General features: G+C 44.1%; 1 protein-coding gene across 6 annotated transcripts in view; it reads left to right on the forward strand.

Annotated features, from left to right (window-relative positions):
* ATG13 (autophagy related 13) overlaps positions 1–20,048 on the forward strand; it is a 57,426-nt gene that overhangs the window by 32,296 nt on the left and 5,082 nt on the right. For 3 of the 6 annotated variants that reach the window (XM_032356870.1, XM_032356871.1, XM_032356872.1), the window contains 12 exons: positions 1,619–1,665; positions 2,829–2,969; positions 8,562–8,602; positions 9,380–9,476; positions 9,819–9,917; positions 10,727–10,820; positions 15,283–15,381; positions 16,140–16,250; positions 16,643–16,779; positions 18,860–18,974; positions 19,559–19,636; positions 19,844–19,960. In XM_032356870.1, coding sequence (XP_032212761.1) covers positions 1,619–1,665; positions 2,829–2,969; positions 8,562–8,602; positions 9,380–9,476; positions 9,819–9,917; positions 10,727–10,820; positions 15,283–15,381; positions 16,140–16,250; positions 16,643–16,779; positions 18,860–18,974; positions 19,559–19,636; positions 19,844–19,960 — 1,176 coding nt within the window. The remainder of the gene's footprint in view (positions 1–1,618; positions 1,666–2,828; positions 2,970–8,561; positions 8,603–9,379; positions 9,477–9,818; positions 9,918–10,726; positions 10,821–15,282; positions 15,382–16,139; positions 16,251–16,642; positions 16,780–18,859; positions 18,975–19,558; positions 19,637–19,843; positions 19,961–20,048) is intronic. The other 3 variants (XM_032356874.1, XM_032356873.1, XM_032356875.1) reach the window with 3 other exon arrangements.

The raw sequence follows: 20,048 nt of genomic DNA on the forward strand, positions 1-20,048 counted from the left end.
CAAATTACCTAACCCCACCCCCACCAACACCACCAAACTAACATGACACTTCATAGGGTTTTTATATTTTCTCATTTAATCTTTATTCGTAAAGTGCCTGACATAACTTACAGTAGTGATCATTCCATGTTCCTTTCATACTTTACACTTTTATTCTTGAGGTCAGCAGTTACACCACATCTTATTTATTTCTGTAGTTGTTCAGATTCTTTTTGAAATGAGGCAGGATATAAATAAATAATCATCTCTTGGGTCTAGCTCAGTGCCTGGATGGCACTCTTGATGAAGTTTGTTGAATGAATGATGTCGATACTTGTTCTGTGGAAACCTTAGCCCTCCAAAAAACAAAACTTCCTACTCTTCTTTACTGTATTACCAGTTTATACTATGAATCATTTTTGTTAGTGACCCACAGGGAGTCCTAAAGGACTCTCTAGAAGAACTCTTTCCTTTCCCAGGTGAAATCTGAGTATAAAATATTCCGATTATCCTAGACAAACTGCACCAGCTTGTCTTGGATACTTCCTACTATTCATCCTCCCTTGACTTTGGGGAGCAGGGGAAATCAAAAATTTATCACATCATTTAAAAATGACAGTATGATGAAAAAGATACCTTAAGGATACATACTTAAATTTTATCTAGAACTAGTAAGTTCTGTATTCCACAAACTAACCCAGGGTTACTCCCAAATCTAAAAGAATAGCCCTCTTCCAGTTGATTGGTAATAAGGTTACTTGTGTTCAAAAGTATGACTGTCCTTCTTACTAAGTGGCACACAGGAGTGTTACAGGGTTGAGGGATTCTGGCTTTGGTTTCTGTTTTTCTTTCCCACCCACTGGACTAAGTCTGTTCAGAGTACCAGAGAAAGACTGAACAGTTTGGCTAAAGACATTGCAGAGCTAAAAAGATTTTTAAGTGAGGAGCTTGTTAAGGTATTCCTTAACAGTGGGTGTCACCTAAAAATATCTCCTATAGAATTGGAGGGAAAGGCTCTCTCCATCATCTGAAGTGTTGGCCTTTCTGAAGAGTAATTTGGATATACATAGCAAAAATCTTTGAAGCATGAGTACTGTTTAACAATGCTAATTCTGGAAATTTATCTTAAGAAATTAATTTAGGGCAATGACAAAGTTTTAATCTCAAGGCTATTTATCAGAATCTTGTTTGTGGTAGTGAAAAATTAGGAGTGACCTATATGTCCATGTATTTGGGGAACTGATTGGATGAAATGATGGTCATAGGGTAGAATACTATGCAACCATTAAAAATGGTGTAGAATTTTACTAAGGAAAACTTCATGTTGTGTTTATTAATGGGAAAGTGATAAAAATAACATACAGTATAATCTCACATTAAAAAAAAAATGTTTAGGTTTATTTATTTAAGTATTGTTAGACTCAACATGGGTCTTAACGCATGACCTCGGGATCAAGAGCTGCCTGCTCTTCTAACCGAGCCAGCCAGGCACCCCTCATGTTACTTATTAAAGTGGCTGGTGAGTTTATAAATTGATTTTTTTCCCTTTATTTTTTTCAGTATTTTTATAGTGACTGTACAGTGCTTTATAATAAAAGAAATAATTAAAACAAGTATTTTTCAATTGTCCCATCTACAGGGAGATTCCATGGAGCTAGAAATTTGGTGTCTTGAAATGAATGAAAAGTAAGTGCTCTGACTTAGGGTCTGTGGTTGTGGTAGCTGAGGATAAAAGATGACACAGGGAAAGCAGGGCTTTTGTTACCAGTCATGGAGGGTGTTCTTCCCACTTAACAAAGCCAGTAGGTCTTTGCTACAATTTGCTTCATGCTTGGCTTCCAGCCCAGGCACAGAGTTGACCTTCAGCGGGAGGGTCAGTCCACCGAAACTTAGACACCACAGGGAAAAGAGCAGAGAAAAGACTGAAAAGGATTTGTTGTTTTCCCAGAGTACAGATAGTTCTCTGATTAAATCCCTTGCGAGCTCTTGTAACATGACTGCTCTGTGTTGTCTGTTTTCTGTATGGCAGACATCCAGTACGATTCCCCTTCACTACTCCTTTTTACATGCTGTGTTGGTCATAGATTGGAAATGCATGTTATTTTCCTTCTCCATGTTCCTCTTTCAAGACAGATTAGCTTACTTCCTGCCTGAAGCTTCAGTTTTCATGAACAGTATATAGGCAAATGGAGGAAATAGCAACACATCAAAAGAAAAATCTTAATAATTAAGTCTGGGTTGTAGGTATTGTTTTTCTTTCCTAAGTAGAAAGCTATTGCCAGGTATAGTCTAAAATTTTAGTACCAAACAGACTTTTCTCCAGATTTCCCATTAGATATGTAGAGGTAGAAATCTCATAAGATACTATCTTGAAATTATTTGCACTTCCATTAATATAATTGCAGTGCTGAATTACTGTTTTTGAGTGTGTAGCTTTGTTTCTTACATAATAGCTTCAAAGCTAGAAGAAAACATTAGGTCCCTTTTGTTATCTACTGCCTGGTTCTAGAGCACAGAAAAGTAAAACTTTTGCTTACCTCAATAATCTCTTGATAAACTGACAAAAACCTCTAATTACACATTTAGTTCAGAACCTGTTTTCATGATAAATTTAATCTTCTGCAGTTCCCACACTTAATTTGCAGTCATCTATGTTGACTGTCATACTCTGTGAAAGGTGTTATGTGGACTGCAAGGCAGGTTATATTCTATCAGAATTCATGAATAATGCTAACAGACGATTCTCAGTCACTAGACAGAACATAACACCTCTATATCCGTTACATTTCTGTTCTTGGTTTTATGTGAGTTGAGTAGGCGAATGCTGATTGTGTCTGTGTGCTCCTCAGGTGTGATAAAGAGATTAAAGTTTCCTACACGGTGTACAACAGACTGTCGCTGCTGCTGAAGTCCCTCCTTGCCATAACTAGGGTGACACCAGCTTACAGACTCTCCAGAAAACAGGGGCACGAATATGTCATATTGTACAGGTAAACAACATAGTGTCACCTTCCTGATTCACTCATTAGCCTTGCCACTTGGCGCATCGACTGGTATAGGAGTATTCTGTGATTAATTTTGGACAGATGGTTGGTAGGATAGTAGATGCTGTAGCTTTACTATGATTGTCTGTCCTTCCTCCTTTGTGAACCTCAACTTTGCAAAGCTACCAGGTTCTTTGTCCTTTTGTTCTGTGTACAGTCACTGATTCCTATGGAATGGATTTTGAGGTTGTAGTAATACACATCTCAAAGCTGAAAAAGGAGCTTAAGACTTTCAAAACCAGGTTATCCTGGGAAAATACCACAGCCTTCTCTATTTCAGAGTTAAATTAAAACCTGTCTAACAGACTTTCAAATTCAATTTGTTGTTAATAGTTGTCTGTGGATATAAAGAACTTCTCAGTGATTCTTTGAGTATTTTCCTTGGAGTGGTTCACCTCAACATGTATTTATCGAGTGCCTTTTTAATGTGAGCATTGTGCTAGGCCCAAGGAAGAACTGTATAGAGGCCCTACCCCGTAGGGGCCTATCTATTGGGGGATACAGTTTGGCACATGCATAATTATAATAAAAAGCAGGATTGGAAGACTACATAGCAGTATCAGTAGAAAAGTACTAGGAGAACACAGGGAGGGAAAGTTTGTTCTGGGTGGGAAAACCAGACAGACTTCCTGGAGGAAGTGGGATTCAAGCTAGACCTTGAGGCAGAGAGGATTTCAGCTGGTAGAAGTGAGGGAGAATGATCATTCCAAGAGGGGAGTGCGACAGATGGCAAGGCATGGAAGTTGGGGACGGAATATGAGCCGTGCGCAGTTTGTGAGAGGGGCGCTAGCGGCGGTATAGAAGGTAAGTAGGAAAGTGTGAGAGCGGCACGGCGAAAGCCAGGAGTTCCCAGATCACCCAAGACTTTTTTCATGTTGTGATGAGCTACTGGTTTTAGCCTTTGGCTTATAGGTATAGAGCTAATTGTGAGGAGAAATTAGTATAACAGGATGGAAAAGACTAAGAATTAGAGCCTTAACTAGTTAAGCTAAACAGTCTACTACCGAGAGTAGTTATCAAGTCATTCTTAAATTTTCTTAGCAGTAATCTAGCAACCCTACCCATTTTTGTTTATTTTTCCGAATCTTCCCCCCCCCCCCCCCCCCCCCCCCCCCCCGCCTAAGATTTTATTTATTTATTTAACAGATAGAGATCACAAGAAGGCAGAGAGGCAGGCAGAGGCAGGGGTGAGGGGAAGCAGGCTCCCTGCTGAGCGGAGAGCCTGACTTGGGACTCGATCCCTGCACCCTGAGATCACGACCCAAGCTGAAGGCAGAAGCTTAACCCACTGAGCCACCCAGGCGCGCCTATTTTTCCAAATCTTTAAAATATTTTTGTTGTCTTCTCTGTAGTCTTCAGGCTTCAAGTTGAGTATTCCATTTGAAAATTACTAGACCTTTATTCAAATATAGCAAAAGAGGGATGCTTGGGCGGGGCTTAATCAGTTAAGCAAGCATCTGCCTTCAGCTTGAGTCATGATCCCAGGGCCCTCAGCTTGGGCCCCACATCGACTCCTTGCTCGCCGGGGAGCCTGCTTCTTCCTCTGTCTGCCGTTCCCCCTGCTTATGGGTGTGCTCTCTCTATCTCTTGACAAATAAATAAAATCTTTAAAGATATATGTATATAACGAAAGACCACTTCTAACTCTTCTCACTTACCTATACCAAGCCCCCTTCATTTTGATTCTTCTGTAAGTAACCATACTACACTACTAGTCATCAACTTAATTAACTAGGACTTTTGATCCTTTCATTACCAATGTTTAAAGCTTTATTCTGTATCTCTGGAGTAAGGCAGGATTAATTGCTCACTGTTTATTATTTAGGAGTGCTTTTGGATATAAATAATATGGTTTAAACCATAGAGAAGTGTGTGATCTCAGAGATAGATTTGGCTCTCCTCCCCTTTTTTTATATTATTGTGTTTTGTTTTTTTTTAAAGATTTTTTAATTTCTTTGTCAGCAAGAGAGAGAGAGAGAACACATATGCACAAGTCAAGGGGAGAGGCAAAGGGAGAGGGAAAAGCAGGCTACCTGATGAGCAGGGAATCTGACAGGGGGGTCTCAATCCCAGGATCCCAAGATCATGTCCTGAGCCGAAGGCAGACGCTTAACTGACTGAACCACCCAGGCACCCCTATACAATCGTTAACAGGGTAACAGCACAGCCTTATACCATTAAAGAATAACTTTCTGGTTTGTTTTTTTTTAAAGCTATATTATCATTTCTCCCCGACTTAGTAAATGTAATCATGTCACTGTATAATTACATCGTTATAAAAATTCATTCTGTGTTTGTTGTTCATTAAGACTGAATTAAAATGTTGTCTGCCCACTATCTGTGAAGAAAACTTTTGCTTAGCACCTGAATGTCATAAAGGATCTAGCCAAGAAGGTGGTTAGATAAGCACTGTACCAATTACCAATATTCAAATGAGTACTGAGCTTTTTTTAAAAAAGGATTTTATTTATTTATTTGATAGATCATGAGCAGGGGAAAGGGCAGAGGGAGAATGAGAGAGAGACAAGCAGTCTACCCCAGTGACTAGGGAGCCCGACACGGGGCTCATTTCTAGAAACCTGAGCCGAAATCAAGAGTTGAATGCTCAACCGGCTGAGCCACCAAAGGTTGCAACAGAATGTCTTTTGGCAGCTTTTTATTGACATCATTCCTATGTTATTTTATAGCAGGAGTCAGCAAACTATGGCCAGCAGACCATCTGCTTATTTTTATAAATAAAGTTACTTTATTTTATTTTTTTAAGTTTATTTTTTTTTAGTAATCTCTACGTTCAACATGGGGCTCCATCTCATGACCCCAAGGTCAAGAGTCTCACACTCTTCTGACTGAGCCAGCCAGGTACTCCTAAATGAAGTAATTTTAGAACACAGCCTCCCCCTTGATTTATGTGTCATCAACGACTACTTTTGCAAGACAATAGCAAAGCTGAGTAGTCTGTCTCAGACTGCATGGCCTGCAAGCCTTAAATATCTGACCCTTTTCACAAAAATTTGCTGACCCCTGCTTTATGGCGTCTGTCTCTTTTGTGCATGTATTTCAGAAATTAAACACATTTCTTTTCTCTCATACCAGATTACAATTTGTGAAACCTGGGTTTCAGATTTACCCTGAATCTCCTCCCTAGCTTATTCTATCTCACACCTAACACCTAACCATAGGGCTTTGTATATTGTTGGAGCTTAGTTTTTAGTTGAACAAAGCCATGTACATGTTTAATTTTTAACCATATTACCAGGAAAGTATAACAGTGTTTTATAGTGTAGTTTGTCATGTTTTATAGATCAGACTTATAGCTAATATAGACTGCCCTTCCCAGGGAAATTCAGGGAAAGGTCCTACTGTGCTTATATTTTTGTATTTTCAGAATAAATAGTCTTGTGTAATTCTTCTATATTGGAAAAGATTTTTGAATTTCTTAACCAGTTTACTTTGGAATGACTTGTGACAAGCATGGAGAGCTGTCCTAATTGAAGACCACTCTCAAAATATGGTACCTTCTATTGCATATTTGAAAGTTGCCATACAACACCCAGGGGTCATCACGTGCCTTCCTTAATGCCCATTACCCAGTTAACGCATTCCCCCCACTCACTTCCCTTCCATCAACCCTCGGTGTATTCTCTTTAGTTAATAGTCTCTTATGGTTTGCCTCTCTGTTTTTATCCTGTTTTATTTTTCGTTCCCTTCCCCTATTTTCATCTGTATTGTTTCTTAAATTCCATATATGAGTGAAATCATATGGTATTTGTCTTTCTTTGACTGACTTCTGAACACTTCGCATATTACACTCTAGTTCCAGTCACATCATTGCAAATGGCAAGATTTCATTGTTTGTGATGGCTGAGTAATATTCTTTTGTATATATATGGAATATATATATGGAGTGTATAATGGAAATAAATATATATCACGTTTTCTTTATCCATTTATCAGCTGATGGACATGGGGGCTCTTTCCATAATTTGGTATTGTTGGTAATGCTGCCCAAAACATTAGGGTGCGTGTGCCCCTTCGAATCAGTATTTTTGTATCCTTTGGAAAAAATATCTAGTAATGCAATTGGTTGGTTATACAGCTATTTTTAACTTTGGAGGAACCTCCATAGTGTTCTCCAGAGTGGCTGCACCAGTTTGCATTCCCACCAACAGTGTAAGAGTGTTCTCCTTAAGAAAGGAGATCTTAAATGTTATAATCCCAGGGCGCCTGAGTGGCTCAGTGGGTTAAAGCCTCTGCCTTCGGCTCAGGTCATGATCTCAGGGTCCTGGGATCAAGCCTTACATAAGGATCTCTGCTTGCTGGGGAGCCCGCTTCCCCCTCTGCCTCTGCCTGCCTCTCTGCCTACTTGTGATCTCTCTTGCTCTCTCTCTCTCTCTGAAATAAATAAATAAAATCTTTAAAAAAAAAAAAGGTTCTAATCCCAAGAAAAAAACATTCTGTATGTATGGTGATGGCTGTTAACTGGACATAACTGTGATGATCAATTTGTAATATAAACAGATATTGAATCTTATACATTTGAAACTAATATAACTTTGTATGTTGACCATACCTCAAAAAAATATATAGTATTTTGGAGCGCCTGGGTGGCTCAGTGGTTAAACCTCTGTCTTCGGCTCAGGTCATGATCTCAGTTTCCTGGAATCAAGCCCCACATCAGGCTCTCTGCTCAGCAGGGAGCCTGCTTCCCCCTTTCTCTCTCTGCCTGCCTCTCTGCCTACTTGTGATCTCTGTCAAATAAATAAATAAAATCTTAAAAAAAAATAGTATTTTCTAATAGTGGTTTGAGATCTGTTTGCCAGTCTTATTTCTATATTCTTTGTTCCCCAGGAGGTATACTTTAAAAATACATTGCAGGAACAGGAAGAAGAAACTAATGCAGACTCCATTTTATTATTATTTTCCTTACTTCTTAACCAGTTCTTTCCAGGGGCACCTGAATGGCTCAGTGGGTTAAGCCTCTGGCTTCGGCTCAAGTCATGGTCTCAGGGCCCTGGGATTGAGCCCCACATCAGGCTCTCTGCTCAGCGGGGAGCCTGCTTCCCCCCCACTCTCTCTGCCTGACTCCCTGCCTACTTGTGATCTCTCTCTGTCAAATAAATAAAGTCATAAAAAACAACAACAGCAATTCTTTCCATATGTATCCCTATGCCTACAGCTTCATTGAAGTGGTAACATTATTGCTTCATTAAGAGAGGTATTCATGCAGATAAGAAATGAAGGGTTTGTTAAATTGTTTTGTCTGTAGGCCCTTAGAATAAAGAATCATTTATTTTGAGGCTCCTGGGTGGCTCAGTCATTAAGCATCTGCTTTGAGCTCAGGTCATGATCACAGGGTCCTGGGATCAAGCCCCGAATCAGGCTCCCTGTTCAGCGGGAAGCCTGCTTCTCCCTCTCCCACTCCCCCACTTGTGTTCACTCCCTGTGTCTTTCAGACAAGAAAAAAAAATCTTGGGGAACAAAAAAAGGATCATTGATTTCTTTTTCTTTTTTTTTTTTTTTTTTTTTCTCTTTCCTAAGGATATATTTTGGTGAAGTTCAGCTGAATGGCTTAGGAGAAGGTATGTATCAAAAAGCATTGGCAGTGTTAAGAGCCCTCCTGACTTCAGAGATGGCCTTGGGTACTGACTGTTAATGTGTAGCTTGTGATTTTAATATGTGTGATGTAAGTAAGGAAAAGACAGGAAGGTGGTCCAAAGAGCTGCCAGGGAATGACTGAATAATTTTGCCCAGAGTTCTAGGAACTCAGTATTCTTTCTTACTCTTGATACCATTGTCTGTTTTCCTAATTTTCTATAATGAGCATGTTTAATGTTTCTGATGAGCATAAGCAATTTTGAAAAATTGGAAACGAAACCAAGAAAACCAGCAAAGCTTTGTTGGAAATAATGCCTCCCAGGCCCTGGTTCTTTTCTATACTTAGTTTTAGGTGGCAGCATGAGTTGAAGTGCAGTCACTTCCGCATCTACATAAACCGAGGGGTTCGTGTGATAAAGCCCCGGGGCCTCCTTTCTGTCTCACAGAGCATGTGACACCTTGGGGCCGTGTTGATTAGGACTTGCTCAAACTTTAGGACTAAAGTCCTAAAAAGGACAGTTGTTTTGCCTCTTTGAAGGTAGGTTTATCTGGAAAGAAAATGCTGTTTTCTTATAAATTTAAAAAATTATGTATATACACAAACACACATATAAACATAAAGGAAATTAAGGCCGCTACACTCATGGCAGAGTAGATAATGCCAGAGATTGTATGATAGGCTAAATGATTCAGGGAAGGCCAGACTGGGGACAGTGTCCATGTTCTCTGGGGAAAAGCTAATTATGTATTTCTTCTCCTAGGTTTCCAGACAGTTCGTGTTGGGACAGTAGGCACCCCTGTGGGCACGATCACTCTTTCATGTGCTTACAGAATTAACTTGGCATTTATGTCTACCAGGTGAGGAGAGAGCCTTGGAATCCAAAAGAACTCTTCCAAAGATATTCAGGATATTAAAGTTTGTCTGTCCCCTCACACTCCGTGGCTAAGCCCACAGTTCAGCTTTGCCATTGCTGAAATCTGCCCTTCTGGAAAATAGACTCGAGAAAGAGCCCCGTTTCCAGATGGGAGAATCTGAGTGTCTCGGAGCCATCAGTGTAGAGTTGTGGTTTATATTTAGGGATGCAGTAGTTAAGACTAGAGGTTCCTTCCAGTAGATTTAAGGCGAGGGGTCCTCTGAAGATTTCAGGGGGGCTGACAAGACATTCTAACAAATACTGCAATCTGCTTATTGCATTACAGGCAATTTGAGAGGACCCCACCTATCATGGGGATTATCATTGATCACTTTGTGGACCGTCCCTATCCCAGCTCCTCACCCATGCACCCCTGCAATTACAGGTGAGGAATGTGTAGGGGCTTTCCCAGACTGCAGCTAGGGAAAAGCATCCACCTTGCACACAGAGCACCTCCATAAGCACTCGCCAGTGGGCAGGGGGCAGTGCTGGGGACCCCACATGGAGAGCAATGGTGTGGTTAGCTTCCCTCCCTGTTGCTGCCTGCTCCCTGCCTATAAGGTACACCAAGCTTTGGAATGTATAGACTGTCTCAGAAAATTCTTGGGCATTTTGGATCTTGACGGTAGTAATTTGACTTTAGATTTGATTCTACTTAGAGACTACAAGAGTGGCAGTAATTAACAGAATGTCCTTCACAAATTAAATGGTTTTATGGTCACCATTGGCACAGTTTAGTTATAGATTAGAATCCAATGTCTTCAGGCCTAGATCCCAGAAAACAGAGTTCTGTAGAGGTCAGAACAGATGTTTATTAGGAAAGATACTGCCTTTACGTGAAGGACTTTTGAAGTTGGATAGGTTCGTCTTTGGAGTCTAGACTTTGTTTCACTGCATCTCTAATTGCTTATAGTTCTTTGGTCCCAACACTGGTCAGGCTTAAGAAAATATTATCAAATGACATATCAGGTAAAATGTTTAGGTTAAAAATAAAAGCCTTGGTCAGCCTCTAGATGTTTTTCTCTGGATATGTCTGACATTATCAAGGACTCAACATGCCTCTTTTGCCATAATGAGCTCTGCCTGAAACACCTCTTGTCCCAGCTTTCGTCTTTATCTAAGCTCCCTTTGTATCCTTTCTGAAACCGACTGCTGTGACCATAAAATTCATGATTTATTTTCCCGCCATCCTAGAACTGCTGGTGAGGACACTGGAGTAACATATCCTTCTGTAGAAGATTCTCAAGAAGTGTGTACAACCTCTTTCTCCACCTCTCCTCCGTCTCAGGTACAGGGAAACAGTTCTGGGGCGGCTCTAGTTACTTAGTACACGTATGGACTTGAAATGTGTCAGAATTTAGATAGTCTCTTTTGGCGGTGGTAGTGGTAGTCATTGTTTTCAGGGGGTTGTTTTGAGGGGTGAGGTAGAGCCTTCTTATCTAGCAGGTAATATTGCAATGTTTCTAGTCTATAACCATGCCTTTTTTTTTTTTTTTTTGATTTATTTATTTATTTATTTATTTGAGAGAGAGAGAGCGCCCACCAGAGCGCATGCATGTGCGCACAAGCAGAGGCCAAGGGGGGAGGGAGAAGGAGAGAGAATCTGAAGCAGCCTCTGTTTTGAGCATGCAGCCCAACACGGGGCTCCATTTCACAACCCTGAGATGATGACCTGAGCCAAACCAAGAATCATGTTTAACTGACTGAGCCACCCAGGTGCCCCTCTAGTCTCTAACCATTCTTAACCCATAAGATTACATGTAACTTTCATGTTCCTGGAGACATGGTAAAAGTCCCTAGAAGAGGAGTCCTAGAATTCCAAATGCATTGTGATTCCAGAGGGGTACTCTATCCTACTCTTGTTGATTTGGTAGCTGCTTCACTTTGGAAGTGGTTAATATGTTTCCTCATAATGGAAGGAGCACAAAAAGAACCAGTAATTATTTGGCATAGAATGCCAGTAAGAAACCAGCAGTGCGGTCTCTGTTCATAGTTGACACAGATTTCTGGCTATCTGCATTCTTAATCTGAACATTTTAAACCGTTAACTTTTCCACTTGAGTCCATCTCCAATGTCAAACTCAGTTTCAGCGGAACACAGGCTCCAAACAAGGTTCTCAGCTTCCCAAGCAGACCCACCTGGGGGCATTGTTGTATAACGTACGTGGTACCAAGTCTGCTTTAGCAGAGGAGTCGTTTGTTGCCAGATGACTGAATTTCAGGGCACGTTTCTTCCCTTCCAGCCCGAGTCATTCGTCTCCCACCTTATGGCCTACAGCTCCCTGCTCTGCCTGCGCATCCTCTCTGCCACTCCCTTTCTCTCTGATTTGCACATTAGACAGTTTCTTCAGACCTAACTCAGTTCTGTGTTCCTCTCAACTGGTCCCAGATTATCCCCTTTAACCATCTTACTTTGGGAGTCCAACAAATTAATTCACTACCCATGAATTTTTATTTTCTGTGTTTTTTAATTAAGAAAATTATTTAGGGACGCCTGGGTGGCTCAGTGGGTTAAGCCGCTGCCTTCGGCTCAGGTCATGATTCCAGGGTCCTGGGATCGAGTCCCACATCGGGCTCTCTGCTCAGCAGGGGGCCTGCTTCCCTTCTTCTCTCTCTGCCTGCCTCTCTGCCTACTTGTGATTTCTCTCTGTCAAATGAATAAATAAAATCTTAAAAAAAAAAAAAAGAAAGAAAATTATTTAAATTTACTCATTCTGAGTTGTTGGGAGATACTGGATTAAAATTATGGTTCTCATCTGTTTCAAAAACAGAAGTTAAGCACAAAAGTTAGCCGAAAAAAAAAAAAACTTAATGTGTGTGAAGGAAATGACAAAATCCATGGGTCTCTGTTATTTCTGTTGTCCCAATTTAGAGTTAAGAAGATTCTTGCTAAAAGTTGCCTAGACAGTTTGGGTGGTTGCGGGGTGGGACCTGTTAACTCCTCTCCCCCAGTGAAGGTATATAGGCATGAATGTCACCATTGCTTTGGGAGGAGGCAGCTTCTGGCACTCCTGCTGACATAGAACAGTACTGACCCAAAAAGAGGGGGAGGTCCACCAGAGCACATTAGTGCAAGTAGATTATTTTTTAGATAGTCAAAATGTTGTTTTATTTTTTAATTTTTTCATTAGAGAGAGAGTGAGAGCATGAGGAGGGCAGTGCTTAGAGGGAGAGAGAAGCAGACTCTCTGCTTAGCAGGGAGCCTGATGCAGGACTCGATCCCAGGACCCTGGGATCATATCCCAAGCCAAAGGCAGACGCATACCAACTGAGCCACTCAGGTGCCACCATTTTGGTTTTTTGGGTTTTTTTAATATTTTATTTATTTATTTGACAGATCATAAGGAGGCAGAGAGACAGGCAGAGGGAGAGGGAGGAGCAGGCTCTCTGCTGAGCAGAGAGCCCAATGTGGGGCTCGATCCCAAGACCCTGAGATCAGGACCCAAGCTGAAGGCCAAGGCTCAACCCACTGAGCCACCTAGGTGCCCCCCCCAGAGTTTTGTTTTAGAAATGATAAATGCATGAACAGTAAATGAGGTCGTGACTTGGAAGATACGAGGATGGTGAGGCTGGGGCTTAACAAATCAGTTTGTCTCTTTCTTGAGTACAGTGGAAATTTTACCTGACCCCCAAAGTAAGGGGAAGTTAAGTAGTTACTGCATCTCCCGTTTGCACAAAGTCGGTTGACCTGTGTAAGGGGAGCCTATCTTTCTCATGGTATCAGTCGCCTGCTGTGTCTTGTCACAGTTTGCAAGTAGATGGTGCCAAGATCTTATCAACACTGAACATCCCATGGGTGAGCCTTCTCGTTACCCTCTAAGTACCTCCGGTTGGGGCTGGTACAGTTTGTTGCAGAAGTACTCATTTTCTTTTTTTTTTTTCTTCAAGATTTTATTTATTTATTTGTCAGAGAGCAAAAGATCACAAGCAGGCAGAGTGGCAGGCAGAGGCAGAGGGAGAAGCAGGCTCCCCGCTGATCAAGGAGCCCAGTGGAGGACCCAGTCTGAGTACCCTGGGATCATGACCTGAGCCAAAGACAGCCGCTTAACCGACTGAGCCACCCAGTTGTCCCAAAGTATTCATTTTCAACCTTAGTGGCAGAGCAGAAAGAGAAAATGATTTGCCAGCAGGTCTCATCATTCCTGTAACTACTGAACTAGTTTCTTCCTCGATTTAGCCTAGGGAATTGCATAACTGTTCAACAATTTCTATTTGAGCTTTTTGCTAGAGTCCAGTAAAATGCATGTTAATGTGGTATTTGTTTTCCCAACCAAATACCGACCATTGTGTCATGTGGGCACAGAGTCGAGTCAGGAAATAGTTGTGACCCTGAACCTGCTGCTGTGATTTCAGGTCCGACCTCCAGTTCTAAGCATTAACTAGGTAATTGGTAAGACTTAAAGATAGAACAGCAAGACCCAAAATAATCTTTTTTTTTTTTTTAAGATTTTATTTATTTATTTGACAGAGATCACAAGTAGGCAGAGAGGCAGGCAGAGAGAGAGGAAGGGAAGCAGGCTCCCTGCTGAGTAGAGAGCCCGATGCAGGGCTTGATCCCAGGACCCCAGGATCATGACCCGAGCCGAAGGCAGAGGCTTTAACCCACTGAGCCACCCAGGCGCCCCCGACCCAAAATAATCTTAATTAGCTTTGAAATCTAAGAGTTGTTTTTTTTTTTTTTAAAGATTTTATTTATTTATTTGACAGAGAGAGTTCACAAGTAGGCAGAGCAGCAGGCAGAGAGAGAGGGGGAAGCAGGCTCCCTGCTGAGCAGAAAGCCCAATGCGGGTCTCAATCCCAGGACCCTGAGATCGTGACCTGAGCCGAAGGCAGAGGCTTAACTCACTGAGCCACCCAGGAGCCCCGAAATCTAAGAGTTTTTAAAGTGCCCCGGCTTTTACTGCATCATGTTCTTCTTCACCATGTGGGGCTATAAAACACACACACACTCTCATGCATGTGCACAGGCAAGCGTGTGTGCATACACACACATATACACACACACACAGTGCCTACACCTGTACTCACCAATTCATCCTGCCTCTGATGGTGTAGTCAGGTGTGCAGCTGGGGACCTGAGCTTTTTTTTTAAGATTTTATTTTTTTAAGAGAGCATGAGAAGGGGCGGGGCAGAGGTCCCCACTTGGCACAGAGCCCAAGGTGGGGCTCAATCCTAGGACCCTGAGATCTTGGCCTGAGCCAAAGTCAGGTACTTAACTGACTGAGCCACCCAGGTACCATGGACCCAAGCATTTATAAAGTTTCAGTCAGCAAATGTCTGTTGTTTGAACGTGTCCTTACAGATTCTGGGTCCCCAGGAAAGGGTCTCCAGTCTAGCATTGTACCCTTGGGTCTTCATCCTCAGCACGCCTTGCACCTGCTCTCAAGCCCTCGCTGCTGGAGGCCATTCTCTAACACCCTTCCGCCTCTTTTGACTAAGAACACACTAATGCTTGGTTTGGGTTTCCCTGTTGCCACCAGCTTGACTCACCTTTGTTTTCCACCTGCTCACCGGGTCATCTAGCATGCAGTGGAGCCCCCTGGGATAAACGTACCTTCTTCAGACGCTTCTAAGTTGTCCTTCTAGGGAGGCAGCCATGTTGCTCTCTCCCTGCCTCACCCCCGACTTCCTGAGTGCAGTCCGGCCCCTGTGGCTGTCTCCCCTTCCAGAGTTGTTTTCACTTCTTTCTCAAGTCCCTTTTCTGTTTTCTTCTCTTGTTTCTCCTGTCTCTGTGTGTATCTGTGCACAGTGTGTGTTTACTGTCACAAAGGCACATTTTCAGACCCCTACTCCTGTGGTGACGGACACTCTGAGGGTCCCCATGGCAGGACTGGCCTTTTCCCATCAAGTGAGTCCATACTGGGGAGAAGGGACTATAATCAGGTGGCATCTTTTTATTTAAAAAGTATGCATAAGGTACAGGGGATAGCTGTTTAAATGTCCCCAAGTGTTCTGGGGGTTATTTGAGGTTTGGTAATTGATTTTTAACAGGATGCAGCTATAGCACAGCTGCCCAAAATAGGATGTTTCATTTGCCCCTCCTCCTACCATTGATGTAAAAAATACATGGAGTTATTTATATCTTATTTCCAAATAAACAATCCAAGAGTGGTATTCTTTCTTTGTCAATATAAATAGGAACCATCCCATACCCAGGGGTGATGGAGGGTGTGATTAGGGAAGAGGCCTTCTGTTTCAAAGGGACCTCAAGGACAAAGGAGAAAATAGAATGACCTGAGAGAAACCAATGACTTCGGCTGCAGGTTCTGCCCAGGCCTGTGCTTCCCCAGTCCTTTGGGCTGGAAACCTCAATAGTTAGCTGAGCCCCTGGGGAAAGGGGGAGCAGGGAACTCATTTGAGGCCTTTAGAAGACTGCAGAGCTGGGAATTTCAGTCCCATTGCAAATGAGTCTCTGCTTTCTTAGCCTTAGCTTAATGGCCTGGTCTGTCTTTAACCCTTCTGTCCGGCCCCCCAAGCCCAGCTGTGAGGGTGCGGGCTGGGATCCGTTCCTTACCTCTCCACAATCTTGATCATTAGTCATGCTCTAGGATTGCCTATTTTTCCCTCCTCCTTTCTTCTGCCCGTCTTTGTTTTTCTCTCGCTTAGCTCTCAAGCTCTCGCCTTTCCTATCAGCCTGCTGCCCTGGGCGTTGGATCAGCTGACCTGGCTTACCCAGTAGCGTTTGCTGCTGGCTTAAATGCCACACACCCTCATCAGGTATCTTTAAAGATGGGGAGGACCCTGGGGGTTCCTGTGCTGCTTCCCCTGCCATGTGGCGGGAGAAGGGCCTCATCCGGCCCAGTGCGATGCTAAGTAACTTCAGAGGGCCCAGGTGACTCCAGAAGGAAGAGCCTCATATAGTTCAGAAAGGAAAGAAGAGCTTCCAAGGGTTTTCTCCCTCTTTCCTATCCCTTTGTAGTTCTTAACCACGCGTGTCCTGTCTCCCATTAGCTGAGTCCCAGAGAAGACATAGATCCAAGGTTTCCCACACATTTGGTGGCAGCACTGGCGGTAGAAAAGCACAGAGGCAGCTACCATCGCACTCGGCCAAGCTTCCCGTCCTGCCTGACGCTGCCGTTCCTCACCATATTCTTCCATTTCCCCCAAAGCTCATGGTTCCTGGGAAGGAAGGTGGGGTACCCCTGGCTCCTAACCAGCCTGCCCACGGTGCCCAGGCTGACCAGGAGAGACTGGCGACCTACACCCTGTCTGACGGGGCCCACTGTGCTGCCACACCTTCCAGCAGGTGAGTTCGCAGTGGCCAGGGGCCCATCCTCCCTGACATGTGTGCCTCTCTGGTGTCAGTAAAGAGTCGCTCTCAGCATTGCCTCAGGCTTGGCACTTTGGCCCCAAATGTGGAATTCTTAAAGTTCTTGATAAGAATCTTACATTGCTGGCTTACATTGCTGGCATGTCAGGAAGCTGCCCCAAGCTTGCTCTTAACAGCCAACAGCCAGGACCTACTTCTTATCACCGTCATCTAGTGAAGGGGATGTGCGCGGTACGTGCATGCGTGTGTGTGTTCCTCTCCTCTTACCCCCAAATGTATTCCCTTGGAGTCAGTCCTCAGTGTATCCCGAGGACCAAAGCAGGGGGTCTGCTGTAACCCTCAAGTTTGGGGCCACAGTGGATCTGTGGTAGTAGTTAGGATGTTGGGTTTTTTATTTCCCTCTGCTGTATTAGTACCACTTGGAGATTCTTTAGAAACAACTGTTTTTCTTCATTAAAAAAATTTTTTTAGATCTTTTTCTTTTCTGATTACAGAAGTGATACATTCTATAAATTTCATATTATGATGACATTGATGAGGTAGAATAGGAAAGTTCTCAGAATCCTGCCCTGCACCAATCACCACTGTTACTGCCTCTTCAAAAGTAAGAGGCTCTCAGAGGGTTAAGTGATTTGCCAGAGAGCATTTAGCTCCCAAAATGACCTGGCACAGGCTGAGATCCTCTTTCCCTTGCGCTTGGAGTTCTCCCGTGGGAAGATGAGGCTGTCCTGACCTTCTCTGCCCTCCTTTGACCGCAAGGCCCCAGAGATAATGACGTTGATTGCCCCACCGCATCCTAAATGGACTTTTGGATAATAGAAATTTTTGGTAGTTTTTTTTCATTCCCACAGTGGAGCAGGGGGGGCGGGTATTACTTGGGAACATCTTTTTTGCCATCCATCAGGAAAAATAATTACTTTCATTCCTGGCTTCCCAAATGTCCATTCTTTTAAAGCCTTCCCGTGTCACGTAATCAAAGGAAGAGCCCATTAGTCATTTGACACTCCAGTTTTCTGAGCCTTGATTCCTGGAACATGTCTGGGACTAGCTGGAGATAGAGGACACTGTCTCTTCTCTTTGGAGTAAGGGGTTCTTAAGTGCAGGTCATCAGAGCTCAGGCCTTTCCTCAGTACTGGTCCTTCCTACCAGCTAGTGGCCTGAATCCACCTAGCCGGCTCAGTCCTTCTCCCTACCTTAAGCCCCTGCTTTTGGCCAGAGGACCTTTCCTAACCCCTGCTGCTGCTAGGGCTGTGACTACTGGCCTGGTGGCCCATGGAGGGGCCCATGGAAGGGACACCCTCACCGCCTATCATCCACAACTCCACATCGGTCTGGAGAGCTGGAAGGGGAGGGAGTGGGGCAGCCAAACGAAGTGTGTCCTTGAAAGAGACCTTGCTGAACAGAGGGTTGATTGGGGACGAGGAGAGGAAACGTGGTATGTGGCGCAGAGGACCTCAGCCCAGGCGATGTGTCATGGGCGGAGAAAGCTCTGGTTATCTAATGAGCCAAATTTGGGACTCTCAACTTAGAATAATGACACTGCCCCTTGTGAGGTAAGGCTTAAATTAACACAGTACTATATAAACACTGTAAATGATTCCTTCTTATGGTAATTTTAGTTAACAAAAACAAGAAGGCCAAGAAAAGCTTAAAGCTTGAGTCTGCCTGTGTCACAGATGACTATTAACGTCACGGTTGTTGACAGGCGCTGCTGGCCTGTATGTCCGACTGCGGTGTGCTGGTGACTGATGCTTACCGGTGGTATTTCAGATTAAATTTAATGTACGCCTCACACAGTTGTGATGCTGAGTCTCATTCACGTGTGCCTCATTTTTAGTTGTTCTGGAGGTTCCGTCCTCTGCCCTAACTCGGAAGGAAGAGCGACAGTGGCAGCAGCCAGGCCGTGTGTTGCCATTTCCCACGTGGGTCAGAGGTTGGGGGGTCGGGGAGGCGCTCGTGTCCTGGACTACAGCCCCACCGATGGTGGGTTTATGGGCAACCGCATAGGCTCTATTGCGGTTTGAGAGTGAGTACCAACACTGTCTTTCCTCTCCAGTGAGGATACTGAAACGGTATCAAACAGCAGTGAGGGCCGGGCATCCCCCCACGATGTGTTGGAGACCATCTTTGTCCGCAAAGTGGGGGCTTTCGTCAACAAGCCCATCAACCAGGTGATTTTTCTGACGCTGCTACCTGTGAGAATGTCTGAGCCTTTAGAGTGAGGCCTTAGGGGCAGGGCTCTTCACCTACAGTCTGTGGGACCCCTAAAATCATATGCAGAAGTGTGTGTGTGTGTGTGTGTGTGTGTGAGTGAATTTTTTGGGAAGAGGGTTAGTAGCCCGCGACAGCCCTCCAGAAGTTCACAGCTCTTGTTCTGAGATGGAGTGAACCTCCCATAGGAGAGGGACGTTAGGCCCCATTTGGCACACTTGGCCTGCACTCAAGTGTCAGGGCCTCAGCCTTACTTGGAATAAGTTCCTCCTCAGCTCTGCCAGCGCAGAAGAGTTGTTACCCAGTCACTGCGGGTCAGGCCTCCAAAGCTGATTCCCAGGGTCCTGGGGAGCCCTACCCCTGTGGATGTTGTGGCTGTGTGATGGGAGCGGGGAGATTGTGAGTTCTTCAGCAGGATGGGAACCTGAGGACAGTGTGGTCAGCCTGGGTGTGCGAATCTGCTGGACCGATGGACTGCTGGCTGCCTCTGAGGAAGCCCATAAGCTGGGGTGGGGGTGGCCACTGAAATTTCCGTGTCTCTTAGGTGACCCTGACCAGTTTGGACATCCCCTTTGCCATGTTTGCTCCCAAGAATTTGGAGCTGGAGGGTGCTGATCCCATGGTGAGTCCCCCTTTGACTAAAGTTAACAGACGGTGCTATGCGTGTCATCTTCCCGGGCAAGTCACCGTTCCTCCGCAGGCTGGCAGCCACACTCCTGGGCTTGCAGATTTCCGGCCAGCGTCGGGTCCCTTACAGGTCCTTTGATCATTAACACCAGCTTGTACCAGGCCTGGAACCCGCCCCTACCTCCGCCTTGTTTTGAAACAGGTGAATCCTCCAGACTCCCCAGAGACCGAATCTCCTCTCCAGGGCAGCTTGCACTCAGATGGCTCCAGCGGGGGCAGCAGCGGCAATACCCACGATGATTTCGTCATGATCGACTTCGTAAGTTGCTGTCACCTTCTCGGACCTTGGCTGCGATAGGGGAAGTAAACCTAGAAGCATCCCCGGGGACTTGAACAGGACTTCCTTT

The sequence above is a fragment of the Mustela erminea genome, chromosome 9 (assembly GCF_009829155.1).
Source record: "Mustela erminea isolate mMusErm1 chromosome 9, mMusErm1.Pri, whole genome shotgun sequence".
In the NCBI taxonomy this organism is placed as follows: Eukaryota; Metazoa; Chordata; class Mammalia; order Carnivora; family Mustelidae; genus Mustela; species Mustela erminea.